Raw genomic sequence first — 16,396 nt, 5'->3', positions numbered from 1 at the left:
GCTGGCATTTCCCTTCTGATGTCCTAGATCCCTCTCCATCCCCGACCCTGCTCTGTGCTCCAGGATGACCACTCAGCTCCTGGCTTCTGGCTGGTTTTGGCTCATGGAAGGCCTGGCAAGAAGTGGATACACCAGGCAGGAGAGCAGAGGGGGCTCCATCCCCCTGACTCTTCCCTGCTGGTGTCCAAGGCTTGGCTGTGTCTCCACTGATGGTTCCAATAACCACTCCCCACCCCCGCTTGGCTTTGCAAGCACTGCTTCCTGCTGGCACAGTTCCGGGTGCTGCATGTCAACAGACTCTTCATTAAACTCTCCGTAAACTCCCTGGTTTGATCTATGGCACCTCGTCCTTCTGGGACCCAGCAGTCCCACCTGGGGGAACCGATCTTCAGACATCTTGGACAGAGAGGAAATTATGCGCACACAAGGTTATGCCCTGCAGTGAAAGACGGAAGCAACTCCGTTCAGCAACAGGGGTCTGGGCAGAAAAACTATAACATATCTGCTTAGAGGACTGTTATAAAGCTGTAACAAACAAGGATGCTTTACCTGTGTGGACAGAACAGATCTCTCAAATACACCATTAAGTGAAGAAAACAAGGCGTAAAGCTGTATCTGTAACGAGGCACCTTTTAGTAAGAAAGGGAAAAGTAAAAATACATAAGAAACGCCTTCAGGGGCAGGGGATGCTTAAGTCTGTTTTCTGTCTCTAATAGCATACCGGAGACTGGGTAGATGGTTGGTTCCTGCCTGGAGGCTCGGAAGCCCAAAGCATGGTACCAGTAAGGCCCTGGTCTGCTTTCAGCTCATGGCAGAAGTGGAAGGGTAAGTGGGTGCCTGAAGAAGAGGAAGATGTGGGCTGGGGAGGTAGCTCAGTTGGTAAGTGCTTGCCTTGCAAGTACAAGGCCCTGGGTTCGATCCCCAGCACCAGCAAAAGAAAAAAAAAAAAAAAAAAAAAGATTTGACCAGCAGCCTGGCTCCATAACCACCCACCACTGTGGTGAGTAACTTATTCCTGAGAGAGCAAGGAATCACGCCAGGAGATGGCCTTAATCCCTTCATGAGGGCTCTGTCCCAGGACCCAGACCCTTCTCCCAGCCCCACTTCCCAACATGCAGCTGCAAGGAGGAATTAGGGTTCCCACACATCAACTCCTGGGGGACACACACCGCAGCAGTAAAGCGGTATACTTCTCAACACATAGCTTTTCCTGGGTGAAATCTTTAACCCAGCAAACATTTTGTTTATCTAAAAAACCAAACCAAATTAAATTTAAAAAGCAGAAAGAAAAGCACTCGGCAAGCATTTGGAAAAAGCATATTTGCTATCCAGGAAGAAAGAAAAGAGCAAGTAACACCTTAGCCTTAGAGACTCACGGGACCCAGTTCATTATTTTAGCAAGTATTTGGTGTTGACTTCAACTGGGCGATCCTCTGGTCAGTGATGCCTGGTGGTCCTTCAAAGACCTTCTGATCCCAAGTCCAGTTTCTTATCAGCCAGTCCCCTAAGCTCTAATTGTGACTTAAAATTAGGACACCCAATGAGAGGTGGGGATTATGTACTCTAAAGACAGACTTCCTTAAATGAAAAGCTGGTCACCACGCTGCCCAGCTAAAGACAATAGCTCAGCAGGACACAGACTGTGTCAGAAAAGCTTGGTAGCAAAGTATGTGTTCAATGCTCAAGAAGAATCTTTCATGCTCTTGGGAAGAAATGATAACCAAATTCCATCTATCTGAGAACTTTCTGAATTCTGCAAATTTAGCACCAGCAGCGCTTGAATAATGGCCAGGCTGAGGACATGCCAGTGTGATGGGGCAGGAGTAAAGGACCATGGGGGACAAAGTCCTGTCCTGGAGGTCAGAGTTCGCTTAGTCCCCTCACTCAGCACCACGCTGAGTCACTGGGCATGTCCGCCTTCCACCCCGTCCTCAGCCCTGCACCTCCTTCCTCATACCACCGAGAGAGTGTGTGGAGAGGGAGCCAGGTCAGTGCCATCTTGTTGCCCCCAAGAGACCCAGTTACCCACAGAGGTGGTGGGAGACACAGTTGCCCAGTGGGTCAAGTTGGCACTGGGCAACGTCATGCGTGGAATCTCTGGAGACCAGATTCCTGGCTCTGCCACTGAATCTCTGAGGTCCTTCAACCATCACCTCTGTCACCTACCCACTGCAGTTGCCAGCTTCCTCTCTGTGGGAGACAGAAAGACAGCCTGACTACTGAAAGGAAGGAGAGAGGAATGGGGGAAGAAGGCAGGTGGTGGGCAGGCGAGGGGAGAGAGGGAGGGAACCAGTGCCTGACAGGTGGACAATTTCTAAGGGCTTCCTTCCCTGAAAACCTGGACGGTCACAAATGGCTAAGGCCGTGAGAGCCAGAGGCCCTTGCCGGTGCCATCGTCTTCCCGCTAAGAAGCAGGTGAAGGCCCTTGGTTAAAATCTTGCTGTAGGAGTCGGGCTAGCTGGAGAATCCAGCGTGGACAGGCGAGAGCTGGTCAGAGGGACACACACCACTCACTCTGCCATTCCATAATTCGTCACCCAACCAGCACAGCATAAAAAGAACAAAACGCTTTGTAGATGATTTAAATAGCTGGTACAGACCAGTAACATCCAGAGTGACTGTGAGCCATCGGAAGGGGGCTAGCAACCACTTGAGAATGTGCATCCTTTGTTCAAGTCGGGGTACCCAAGGACGTACTATCATACGGTGTGTCATGTACTCGCGTGCTTAATGTGTGTTCTGCTTAGGTGAGTTCTATTGTTCTTTGGTTCAAATGGTAGCTCTCTCATTCTACTAAACAATTAATAAGGATTTTTTAAAAAAAATCCATTTTAATCAAGAACAGGAAATAAACATCCTGAATCCCTAGAAACATTCCAAATGTAAAGTCAAAGGACTCAGGTTAGGAAGAGCTATGATTTGCAGTTGCTTCATAACCGTCACATCACTTAGAAACAGAACTGAGATTAGTTCAATACACCGGGAATAACAATAGAAGAGCTTTGTTAAAAAAAAAAAAAATCACATCAGTCCATTTGTGGATGAACAGTGTCCAGCCAAGATCCATTTTTAGAGGATCTTTTCTTCTAATATTGAGGACTGTATTTACCCTAAACATCTATTACAAAATCATGCATTGTTTATTCTTTCTTAAAAGAGGTGTAAGTGCGTGGGGGTTGCCAGGTTGAGGAGTAATTTAAATAAGCCCTTTGGTTTATGCTGCATACAAGAAAGCGTCACAAGATCTAATCTTTTCTAAACCTGCTATGCCCCTCGGTGCAGTCGAGCTTCCTAATTGTAGCTATTAGCTCCCCTTTTCTTGTGGCCCATTGTCAATAGACTATAGAGTGTTGGGTAAATGAAGCCGGACCAGGAGCCAACGCATGGAGACAGACATTAAATCATAGCCCGGCTGCCCTCATTCATTATGAGTGTCTGTGAAATAGCTTCTGAGCCCAGGGACAGGATTTGTTTGAGATGATGCACATTTGTGTCTCTCTCAGATTTCCATACAGTATAATCAGGTATGTAAGAGGCTTTTTTTTCTGGGCAACAGGTGTGTTCCTGAAACAAAGTTCAGCCCCCACTTCTGGCTTATGTGAGAGGCGGCAGCTGCAGGCTTAATGCCCGTGACACATGGTTCTGCAAGAGAGAAAAAAATAAACTACTCGTTCAAAGTATGAAAGCAACAGGCAGATGGACGGTGGCCGTCTGGGCTTTTCTTTGTGTGGTGGAGCTGCAGTCTCAGCTTGGACATGACCATGTTTCTCCCCCTCTTTCTCTTTCTCCTTCTTTCCTTCCTGTCTGCCTTCCCTCCTTTCTTCTGTTTTTCAAAAACCAGTTAAAAACATAAATTTCTTTACACATTATATTTTCACTATGCTTCCACTGGAGACCCTGTTTACAGGCTGATGAGTGGGGAGAAGGAAAAACAGAAGTCAGGTTGTAGTTTGCAAGGCACTTTGTGCTAAAAAAAGAATTTCAAGGAACTGTTCATGACACCATTTCAAGTGTGCACATCTACTTTTTCTTTTTTTCAATGCAAAGAACTACTTATTTATTTATTTTATTACTGGGGATTGAACCCAGGGCACTCAGTCCCTTTTTTATATTTTATTCAGAGACAAGGTCTCGATGAGTTATTTGGGGCCTCACTAAGTTGCTGAGGCGGGCTTTGAACTTGCCTCCAGCCTCCTCAGATGCTGGGATTACAGACATGCACTACCGAAGAACTACTTATTTATAGGCCTCATTATTCTCTAGGGAAAAGTTTCCACCTAGAATGTTGGGAGATATTACTGGTAAGAATTACCAGCCCTGGGGACCCTGGAAGCATACTGTCAGCATTAACTAATGGTAGCAATAACAGTGTGTTCAAGAGTGTGTGTGTTCATTGACCACTCCGGCCTGGCTTTTACTGTTCTGGGGACATGTGTGCATGTTGGCTGTCTGGTGTGGTCATACCTCGGCATACAAGAAGTTCCTGCTCTATCTTGCTGCACACAGGTTTCTTGTAAATAAAAACGCTGACGAGGATAGACCAGCGTGACGGTGGAGCTATGAAGCACCTTTGGCGTGGGCAGGTCTTAGTACAGTCTTTTCTGGAACTCAAGTGTGACAAAGCTACCCAATCTACACCAAAGGGTATTTCAACAGAAATATCGATAAAAAGTATCTTTGCTTTTCTGAGGTATGATAAACAACTCTAATGGGATACAATGTCACGAGATGAGCTATCATTTCATTGCAACCTTGGCATCTCTGGTAAAACTGAGCCCCTGAATTCCCTGCAAGACCAGAGTTGGGCTCATGGAAGTTGGTGACTGGAGAAGGAGCAAAGAGAGAGCCCTTTTTTACCTTTTGTTCCTAAACCCCAAACCACAACTTCATTCCAGAAACAGATTTTCTGTGAATCTCCACTGAAAATGGTTTCACCCCCTTGTCCTATTGGTAAGAAACCTAAAAGCAGACGGATTTGGAATTCAATCCTCTGCAACCAACAAAAGCCAGTGGAAAAAAAAAGAACCTGGTGATAAGTTTGTTCTTAAGTTTTTAATTGGTTTGGCTATTTAGATTTTCAACTAAATGCACGCAAGTAATGACCAACCTTAGGAAAGATGCTAACATTTTAAAGAGTGTCAATGTCAAGCGTGTACAAGCAGGAGGGCAGGAGGTTAGCCTAGACATCGTTAAAGGTCTCTTCCAATCCAGGGATTCTCAGATTTTCTGATTTTACTTTTACTCAGGCTGTACTTTAAAGAAAAGGTGGTAAGATACACACAGCACAATTTACCATCTTAACTCTTTAAGTACACGATTCAGTAGTGCTAAGGATACCCGTGGTGGTGTGCCTCTCCAGAACTTTCTCATCATGCAAAACTAAGAGGGTACCCATTAAACAGCGCCCCACTCCCCCACCTCCCTCAGCCTCCGAGCACACCCTTCTGTTTCTGTCTCTGTGCATTTGACTCCTCAGGGTACTTCGGATAAATGAAATCACATACCGGTCTTTTTGTGTCTGGCTTATTTCCCTTAGCAGAAAAGTTCTCAGAACTCACCACTTTAGAGCATGTAATAGAATTTTCTTTCTTGTTAAGGCTGAATAATATTCAGTTGTAGGTCTGTACCACATTTACTTGATCCATTCATCTGTCAACGGACACTTAGATTGCTCCCCCCTCTTGGTCCCTGGGAACAGCCGCTGTGAACATGGGTGTATGATGTCTCTTTGAAACCACGGTTATTCTCTTTTCTGTTTTTTGAGGACCTTCAAAACGTTTGCCACAGCAGGTAACCATTCTGCATTCTCACCAATATCCTCACGTCCTCGCCAACACTCACTGCTTCCTGGGTTTTTCTGAGAGTGGTCACCCTAACGGATGTGAGGGCAGATCCTCAGACTACACTTTAAGGAAAGAAGAGGGGTGCCTGGTGACTGAGTCAGTGTAGCCAAAGTATCTTTTTTAAAGCGCAAGCCAAGTGGCCCCCAGTTCTCTGCCCAGTGCCCTTGGCCTCTTCCCACTTGGAATAAGACCAAATTCCCTTACTGTGACTGACAGGCCCCACTGGGGTCTGGTTTCCTGTGATCTCTCCCTAACTCCCTTCTCCCGGGCCTTCTGCTCCCTGAGAACACGCCAGCTGGCTGCATCCTCTTCCTGAGGGTCTCTTCCCTGCATCACTACAGGGCTCACTTCCTCTCCATGCACATCTCTGCTCAATGTCACCTCCCCAGACACACCTTTTAAAGCAACGTCCCTGCTCCCAGCACTTTCTAGAGCATTACGCTGCCTTCTTACTTTTTTGGTCATACCTGTCCTTTCTGAATTAGTTTATATGTTCATATGTTGCCTTCTTCCCATAGTAAAGTGAAAGTTCTGTGCGGCTAAGGCTTGGCTTCTCTTGTCCATTCCTGACCTCCCGCCTTCTAGCCTGGCAACGCCCCATCATGATAGGCACTGAGAAATGAGTGAGCCAGTGACTGCACTAATGGCTGTTTTGGCTACCGCCATGCTAGCCAGAGAGAAAAATAAATAAATAAGACCTCCTCATGCCACCAAGGTTGTCAGAGGCCGGGCTGGCCACTCTGGATTCTCCATGGAGAAGGGAGGAAGTACTCACATGAGTGTCCACATCACCAGCGAGGATCCTACTGTTCTTTAAGAACTCAGCCACCACGCTGTCCATCAGTTTATCGAAGGCTTCTACGGAGGGCGCCACACCTGAAGAGGGACATTTTGTTATTCCCTGGTAGCCAGGACTGCCTTGCACTAGGTAACATGGAAGCTTAATATCAACGTCCTTGCTGCTAATCTGTTCATGAAGTCATGCCCTCGCTCAGTGCCTGTCTACTGAGCACCTCTCAAGGGCTCAGGAAACACTTCTTCCCGCCTTCCCGAGGAAGGACTTTGGCCACAGCATTTCATTTCCTTCCCGACCACGCTCAGGGAGGCGGGCAGCGGTATGGCACTCCAGAGGAGGTAATGGAGATGCAGACAGGGCGTGGGCCCTGCCTTTCTCTTCTAGAGACTAAATAAAAGGCAAATCCGAAAACCAAACTGAGTCAGATTCATCCAAAGCCACTGGGCTTTCTTCTACAAGGACCTGTCCAGGTGCTAGGCCATCCTTACAGATAGCTGCCAAGAGTCCCCCAGGACAAAAGATAAGGGCAGGACGGACCTGGGTGGGGAGACAAAGAACGCTGACTTCACTCTTCCTGTTCCCAGAGGGAGGAGAGGTGGCCACATGCAATGACAGCGAGTGCGGAGAGTCCCCCAGGTTTTCAGTGCCCGGTGACCCTCGAGTAGAAGTGACAACAGACCAGCCAGTGTGCTCTGTGTTCTTTCCCTATTTTTTTTTAATTAAATGAAGAAAACCTAAGTTTCTGACTTTCTGCCCCTAAAATTGAGAAACATCATATTGAGAAAGTTAGAATTACAGGCTATTAAAATCCAATACCCAATCTAGCATTTCCTTTCTTCTGTTGTATTAGTACATCATCCTCACTCATAAAACTAGAGGATAAAGCTTCCTTCCTTTTCTCTTCTCCCTCATTGCCCACTTTTACCCACCCCCAAGGGGATGGAAACAGTTATTTACAGCTCTCTGCACTTACAAAGTTTCAAGAAGACTGTTGAAACTGAGTTGTCTTAAATTAAAAATTCTTGAACCTGGGCTGGGGAGATAGCTCAGCTGGTAGAGTGCTTGCCTCACAAGCACAAGGCCCTGAGTTCCATCCCCAGGACCGCAAAAAAAAAAAAAAAAAAAAAAAAATTCTTGAACCTAAGAGGACAAGCCCCAGACACCTAACAGGTTCAGTTGGAAATGGATAAACCTGTTTGCTGCTGTGGAAGAGGCCCAAGGTCTCTGCTGAGTATTTAAAGCGGGAGAAAGTTTCGGAAAGGCGACAGAGGCCTCTACCTAGCAGAAGGTTCGGTGATGAAAGAGAATATTTTCTAATTTCCTTTCATGGCTCCCCTATGCTCACACCTCCTCCGGGCAGCCTTTAATGGTCTGCCTTTGCACCAGTCTGTATCCTTTGAGCATCTCTTAATCAAAGCATTTGCAGTTCTGAATACTAATGCACGGAAACCCAAGGTTCCGAGGACTAGACTGTATAATTTATCTGCGATGTCCTTGCACCTAGCACGGTGCCTGTCACCTGGCGGGAATGCAAAAGTACCTCTCTTCAGGTTGTTGAGCTGGCCTTATCTAATTATGGGGGTGGGGCGGGAGAGGGGAGGCCCATGTCATAAAACATATCACAGCACTAACATAGCAGACCTTTGCACTCTGTGCACTATGTATTTGTAATGGATTATGCTCTTTCTAGAAATTTCTTTTAAGGTAAAATATAGCAAAACAAAACTTTTTGGGGGCTGGGGATCAAATCCCAGGCTTTGTGCAAGTACTCTACTACTCAGCCACCCTCCAGGTCCTAAATAATTTTTATTTTTTAAATTTGACTTTAGTTAAACCATAGTAATGATGATGTTTATATTTATAGTAAAAAGTTGTTCCGAAGAATTTTTTAAGAATAGAATTTAGGAAATTACTAACACATAGTAATGAAGAAAGAAAAAATGGAAATGATGTTGTTTAGGACTTGTAAGATGTTTTAAGGGATGGGCCTCATCCAGACATTTTACTAATTATCTTCCTTATTAATTACCCTACTTCATTTCAAGTAGGATACTAAATTGCTAAGTTGTTTTAGAAGATCTTTGCTTTAATAAATGGTTTGAAATGATGTGCTGTATTAGAAAACATTGTTTAAACACCAGCTAATTTAATTATATGTCCTCTAATTTTACTAGCCTATTAATTTTCCCAGAAAAATTATTTTAATAAAGAACGCACAAAGTTCAATCTACTACTCCTCTAGATACATAAAGTTCCAAAGGTCGAGCTGATTTTTCTTTATTTAACAACATGGTTCCATCTCCATGGTTAAGATCTTGGCTTGTTTTTTATCACTCACAGACTTTACATTTGTGGTCAGCAATCTAGAGAAAGTTCTGTCATCAGCCAGAGGCCAGGGCAGAATGAAACAAAGTTACTGAAGAACTGGAAAATATTTTCTTACAAACAAGGTTTAGGAGTCTCCGTACCAACTGTACAGCTAACAAAGACTTAAAGCGAAATCATGAATGTGTTTCAGTTGTGGAAAAAACTCACAGGCCCCTGGCAGCCGTCCTCCAAGCCACGCCCCTTCCAATCCATTCAGGGCATAATTTTCATTGTGTTCTGGGGAAAAGACAGCCGGCACATTTGGGCTCACAGTCATTTCTGTCCCATGGCATGGAATGCAAGGCACAGCTCCAATACGCCCGAGATTCTAGAAGCACCAATGTAGGTCTTTCCTGGGGAAGTTGATTTGAAGCCTCCTCTTCCACAAGACCCCCAGAGCCGACAGCATTCAAAACGGGTCAGATAAGAAGGAGGTGCACATGGGACAAGAATAGAACTGCCAAGCTAAATACAGATTGCCCAGTCGAATTTGAATTTCAGATAAGCAATGAATAAATTTCTAGTATAAATATGTACCGTGCAGTATGCCCATGCAGTATTTGGGACACATTTATACCAAAAAAAAAAAAAAAATTCTTTATCTGGAATTCAAATTTAACTCGTGCCCTGTATTTTCATTTGTTAAACTGCAGCCTTAGACAAGAAGGAACTGGAGAAATTATTAGAGATAACTTGAAGAGTCTGCCGTATAGGGTCCCATCCTAGAGAAACAACTTTTTTTTTTTTGTTTTGTTTTTAATTGAACCTACAAGTTTTAGGAATCTTTTTTTGTTTAAATGTTTGGCCTATAGTTTTCAAAGTGTGATCGGGCAAAGGTGACCTTGTGAGGTGGCCCTGTCACATCACTCTTATGTCCCTTCACATCAGACTGGCTTCCCTCAAAGATGCAATTCCTAAACACAAGGACTTGTTCTCCTTAAAATCATCGTCCTCGACAGAATAATTCCTTCCAGTTCATGCTGCGATTGAGAACATTTGTTTCTTTTTTTGATAATGACTTAGATAATACAGCCATTGAGCGCTGGAACAGCCGTATAAACACTAACATGGAAGAATAATGACATTTGGCACATGGACTCCGCTCTTAAGAGGCACAGATGTTGGTGATTTTTTGGGGGATTGCAGGTTGAAACTTTTAAAATTTTGTCATTTTTGATAATTGGTGTGTAAATTATGTTCATCCTTATGGGGACAGAAAATGGATTTTTTTTTTCCTCCTCTCTTTCAGGGACTGCTTACGGTCACACAGAAAGGCAGGAGGAGGGAATGTGGCCGAAAGCAGGCGGACATGTTTCTGGACAGTGGAACGAGGAGCACCAAGTTAAGCGACCCGCGCGGAGCCCACGCGATGCCGGCGCGGCCCTACCTCTGTGGACACCGTTAACTTCCCCACAGTCCCCAGGAGGCCCGTGTAACTCCGCAGACAGCTGCTCCAGCCGGCTGACAGCGCGCTCCAGTCTCTCCACCAGGTTCTGCATGGCTTCCATTCTAGAAGGACACACACACAAAGGGAGGCCACGTGAGCACCAGGGTGACACCCTCACACCCCAGCGGGAGGAAAAGGAAGAGCCCTCAGAGCGGGGCTGGTGACCTCAGGCCCATCTCCACACATCCAGAAAGTGCCTGAGATTCAACACAAAACTTGGAACAAAAAAAAAAAAAAAAAAAAAGCCAACTACATTAAGCTTATTTTCTATTCAATTCAGTGCTTTTTACGTAACATACAAATGAGGATGAAAGACACACATCCCCTCTTCTACATCACTCCCCAGCGCCGCCTCTCAACTTCCTTGTTACAAGACACAATTCAGACATGGTACCTGCTTAAGTGCCCGCAAACACGTACCCCAAAAGCAATACTGCCGACTTTTGCTCTGCCGAATGGTGGGGGGATATTTTAACAATTTTCCACAACTCTTCCTGGTAAAGCATAATTCCCCAGGGGACTCCAAACCCATGGATAATCCTTGTTTACTGAGTAGTGAGAAAACCAAACAGCCCAGCACAAAACTGAATTTCTGAAACTGTGCCCCATGTAGCTGGGAGGAGAGTCTCCACGCCCCAGGGCCAGTTGGTTCCCGTGTTTCTGTTGCTGAATTAGCTTAAATGAAAATGATTCTGAATGGTGGGTTAGATTTTAATGTAAAATATTAGAAATGGTTATTTTCCTTTTGTAAGGCTGCTGGCTATGTCTGGGCAAAATTTTGTGTTAGGCTTGGTGGATTTTAGGGGCACGATCTTCAGTTACTCTGTATTCTTGCTGGAATAGATAGGAATTTAAGTTAAGGGATGGGATAAAAGTGGGGTTAGCTAGTCATCCTTCCCACTTCCGAACAAATATATATGTGTGTGTGTATTCATAAATAAGTATATATTTATAAATTCATGTATTTATGTATGTATGTTTGGTACCAGGAACACTTATCCACTGAGCCATATCACCAGTCCTTTTTATTTCTTATTTTGAGACAGGGTCTCCCTAAACTGCTGAGGCTGGCGATCCTCCTGCCTCAGCCTCCCAGGCCACTGGGATTATAGGTGTGCACCACCTCAGTCAGCCCAAACAAATATTTAAATGACTGTATATGGGGCAAGGACCTTAAAATGATGGGTCTTAGAATTTGCATTTACATTCCTCTGAGGAATGGAACCCAATCAAATGTGGCCACCCCGAAGCACCGTAAACCTCACCACACCTACTTATGACCACCTTTGGCAGAACAGGGCTGCTTCCCCAGAGAGAATCAAACATGCCTCCTCTAAACCAGTGCCTGGGGTCTTCTCACTCTGAAGACCTTTCCGAGCATCCTTCTGAGCAAAAGAGGAGCCATGTGCTTCTTCACCAGAGACACTGTGCCCCCGGGCATGGGAAGCGGACACTGCTCGGAGATGGGTACACAGTTCGTTTCTCCTGGGAACCAGGCTAATGCAATCCTCTTTTGTTCCGTTTTCCATTCGTGCGGAGTTTAAATACAATGCTGGTGTGCCGCCGTCTTTTTCAGAGGCGAGGTAATGCGCCTCCAAACGTGAGTACATCTCTGTGATTCTGCCTCCCGATGTCAGTCACCAGATACGGAGGCAGGGCTCACTGTCTATTTTGGAAAGTCATCTCTCTGAAACTGCCAGCAGCGACTCTTTCAAAATATGGAGCAGCGTTCTCTGCACAACTGAAATCAGCATCGAATCCTAGGGGGATTCAAAATTAGAAATTTCTCATCTATTCTTTTCCTCTTCACGTCAGAGCTTTTGATTCCATTGCAATTGAAGGGGGGGGGGAGAAAGGAAGAAATTTAATTGAACCCTTTACGTAATCTTCTTGCAAGGGAACTGGGTATCTTGTAGGTGGGTGAAGGCCATTTGAAAAAGGATGAAAGCCCCTCAAATCTTTTAATAGCTGCCCATCTGTTCACAGTTATCTCTGTTCCCTGTTACCCAACTTGCCAAATGTTGCCACCATGGACTTAGTCCCGATAGGAACAAAAATGTGCTTGCTTTGTTAGCAAGCTCCGCGCCCCATAGGAAAGCACCCGCCGCCTCCAGCAGCTCACAGATCAAGATGCTCTGGAAAGGCCTGTTACATTTCACACTTAAGACTGCCATCTCTGAGTGCCGGGTAATCAGACCCCCTGACAAGACCCACACTCGCACCGTCCCATAGGGCTCCATATGCTGAGAGACAACAGGAGTTAGTCCCTAAACTGCCAGGCTGGGCAGATTGCTATGGAATGCAGTCTAACAGAGGCTCAGATGTCACTTCGTGTAAAATCACCATGAGCAAGACCTAAGTCTTGCCACAGCTTCTAAAGAGATCAAAACGTGGCTCATACAAAGGAGCTCGAAAGGGTTTAAAATTTTAGAACAGGTTCTAAGAGAAACTGAAGAATAAAAGAAAGAATATCCCTGGGTACGTGTTAACATCTCCAGGGAGACAGCTGAGGTCCAAGCACTCTCCTCCCTCCCTCCCTCCCTCCCTCTCTCTCTCTCTCTCACACACACACACACACACACACACACACACTCACACACACCCTCAGCTGCTGTCTTGGCCCTTGAGTATGAGGATAAAAAGCAAGCTGCAGATTTTCCAAATTCTTCCCAGGCACTTCCATTTGCCCTGGCTTTTCAAAGTGCATTTAGCCAGGTTTTGACGGGAGCCAGGATTCAAGAAAGAGGCTGAAGACGCACATAAGGTAGTTGAAGCAAATGCAGGCAGCAGAGGCAGGACAGGTGGACAGGGAGTTTGGACCAGGAGCGGTGGGAGTTGAGACAGCCTAAGGGTCAGAGGAGCCGGAAGCCAGACTGGCAGGTGGAGAGCCCAGAGAGGCAGACCGGCCTCTTCAGAGCTTCAGCCACCCTGTTCAAGCACCAACCGCTGGCTTCCGGAGGACGCACACAGTGCTATTCCAGAGCCCGAGGGTGTGGAGGAGCAAAAGAGGGAGGAGCCTGGCACTTGCTGACATTAGCTTTTGAAGGTCTGTTTTAAGAAACAATGATTGAGGTTCATCTTAATTCTTCCTTTTGTGCCCATTTCTGAGTGTTCTGAGTTTCACTATAATGAGAAGTCCACCCACCCATGTTTTTTTTTTTTTTTCTTATTTGTGTTTTCCTCGCTTTTCCTTTTCTATTCTATTCTTCTTTTAATTGACACATACCATTTGGACATGCTTATGGGACACAGTGTGATAACTTAGTACATGTACACAATGTGTAATGATCACATCAGGGTGATTAGCATTTCCATCTCCTTATGCATTTAGCATTTCTTTGTGCTTGGAAACTTTGGGCTCCTCTCTTCCAGTTCTTCATTAAATATATAATAGTTGGCTGTCAATTATGGTCACCCTACTGTACTGTAGAAAACAAGAACTTATTCCACCGATATAACCACATTTTGGTGCCCATTATCCAACCTCTCTCTTCCCACCCTCCCTTCCCCGTCTTTACTAGTCATTATCCTGTCCTCTTCTTTGAGATCAACATTTTTAGCTTCCCCACATGTAAGTGAGAACACACAGTACTTGTCTGTGCGTCTGGCCTCTTTCACTACTTAGCATGAAGTTCTCCAATGCCGCCCATTTTGCCACAAACAACAGGATCTCACTTTTTTTATGGCTGAATAATATTCTATCGTGTATGTGTACCTTATCTTCTTTACCCATTCCTCTGCTGACATATCTTGTCCTTTTTCTAAAGTTTAATTTTTATTTTCATCAGAACTAGACATGAACAGAATTGAGTCAACAGTTCTACATAACTTCTTTTTTTAAAACGGATACATAAAAATATATAAATGGGGTACTGTGTGATATTTCAACATGTGAATTCACTGCACAAGGCTTAAATCAGGTGGAACATGTCAGTCTCCTCAAATATCTCCAATTTCTTCACGGTGGCAACATTAAATATCCTTGCCTGTAGCTTTTCATGATATACTGCACATGATTTTTATGCAAAACCAAGAGTCCCCTGCCCACTCCTTTTCTTTTTTTCTTTCTTTTTGTCTCAAGAGTCAACCCTCTTCAATTATTTTAGCTGTGTCTTTCAGTAATTACCTCCTTATCTCTAAATGATAAGCTTTTGTCGCTGCGTCTGGCTTATTTTTCCCTCGAGTTCCCACCCAAAACATGGGGGGCTACCTATTTCTTGCCGATCCCCACCACTACCCCTCTGCAGAAGGAATCTCCAGTCCTCCTGGTTGTGCGGCTGCGGTTTTCCCGGGACCGCCATCCAGCATGAACACAACCGTGCCGGTGCGCGCTCAGCCACGGGGCGCACACAGCGGTGGTTTTCCATATTTTGCGCCTCCTGTTTCCTCAGGGCGGTGCTCCCAGCTTCTGGGTCCCCTGTGGACCTAACAGTGGCTCACCCCACGCTCCTCCTCCGTGTGTAGATCCCAGTGGAGCCAACATGTCTGGAATTCTCCAGACTCCCCAGATGCGGCTCTTTGGCAGGTTGCTCTGACGCAGGCGACTGCTCCCGAAGCTGCTGCCCAGGTGACCAGGCTCGCTGCCCGGTCCCCAGGGGGTCCCCTCTCCTCTCTTACACTGCTTCACCTTTTCCCTGGACTCTGTGACCTCCTCTTTGCTGGGGGGAAAAAGGTACAGGAAAGGTCCTATTTTTGACCTGCAAGTTTGAAAGTATCTTTTTGACACTTGATTGGTCGAGGACAGAATCTGGCTGGAAGTTTCCCTGGGAATTGTAGAGGGAGAGACGCATGGCTGCAGGGTTCCTGGGCCCTGCCGGGAAGTCCAAAGCCATTCTGACTCGATCCTTTTACCTCGCCTTGCCTTTTCTTTCTGAAGGAAGTTTTGGGATCTTCTTTGTCCTGAGTGTACTGAACACTATGATGATATGCTTCGTAGTTATATATTTTTCTTTATAAACAATTTTCAAGAGGTCCAGAAAATGTTGGAAGATGGATCTTGCATATTGTTGTCTCTGGGTGAGTTTAGAAACCAAGTTGTTTGTTTCCAAATTCTCCATACACTTCAGAATAGAGCCAGTCAGTATTGGCTAATCTACTATCCTGGTATAATAAGGTTTCCTAAGAGAAAATACGGCTGTTAGTTTTTAAATGTTCTGCCTCATCGATCATTTTACAAAGCGCGTCCTCAATGTTCAGAAACTCGGTTCCCGACACCGTCTGATTTCATGGCTGATGTCCAATGTCACAACCCCAGTGCAATGGCCAGGCAGAAGGCACTCAGCGAACCGGGGTTTCTGTCCTTCTCCATCACGGTTCCAGAAGCAGAGAGTCCCCCGCACCTTCAAACACTTCATGATGCCTCAGTGGTCTCACTCATCCCCAACTGGGCAGGACAGAGGCCATGACTTTGGAGTCCGACACACCAGGCTTGTCTTCTGGCTCTTGTCAAGCAGAGGATTATGGGGAAAGAGCTTAATTTTGCTTTGCTTCTGTTACTACCACACACAGATGTGCTCTGAAGCCTAAGGATGCACATTAGCTAATGCTGTAAGACATCCCGTCCCAACTCCGCCTCCGGGGCAACAGGGACAGTATCTGAAATGTTAAGTGGTCATCAAGAAAGTCTGATCCATAGAAAACATTTATTTTTTACCCTTCATTTTTTGCCCTGTCCATTTACTTATTCTTCCAACATTTCTGAGATTTTTTTTCAAGCTTCTGTGTAATGATTACTGTAAAGGGATCACTTTGGTATGTAATTAGTGTTTTGTATTTTCCTCATATTTTTCCGACTGCCTTCCTTTCCCATCATCCTCCAAAAAGCACACTCAGTCTCTGTGGAACTAGTTTTGGAAACGAACACTCCGTCATCCTCCATATCTCATCCAAACCATCTTACACTCAGCGGTGAAGGGTCTACGCAGCTTTTACCCAACTGGCTCT

At 45.4% G+C, this 16,396-nt stretch overlaps 1 protein-coding gene across 1 annotated transcript in view; it reads right to left on the bottom strand.

Moving 5' to 3' along the window:
• The window catches only part of Cap2 (cyclase associated actin cytoskeleton regulatory protein 2), a 134,468-nt gene that overhangs the window by 93,521 nt on the left and 24,551 nt on the right, over positions 1–16,396 (bottom strand). The window contains exons 2-3 of the mRNA XM_047557760.1: positions 10,394–10,515; positions 6,619–6,719 (exon numbers count right to left, since the gene is read on the bottom strand). Of these exons, the coding sequence (XP_047413716.1) occupies positions 6,619–6,719; positions 10,394–10,514 (222 nt within the window). The 5' untranslated portion in view covers position 10,515. The remainder of the gene's footprint in view (positions 1–6,618; positions 6,720–10,393; positions 10,516–16,396) is intronic.

This window comes from Sciurus carolinensis, chromosome 7, assembly GCF_902686445.1.
Source record: "Sciurus carolinensis chromosome 7, mSciCar1.2, whole genome shotgun sequence".
Taxonomy (NCBI): domain Eukaryota; kingdom Metazoa; phylum Chordata; class Mammalia; order Rodentia; family Sciuridae; genus Sciurus; species Sciurus carolinensis.
The sequence above is the reverse complement of the archived record's forward strand: the minus strand, read 5'-3'. Positions and strand labels throughout refer to the sequence as shown.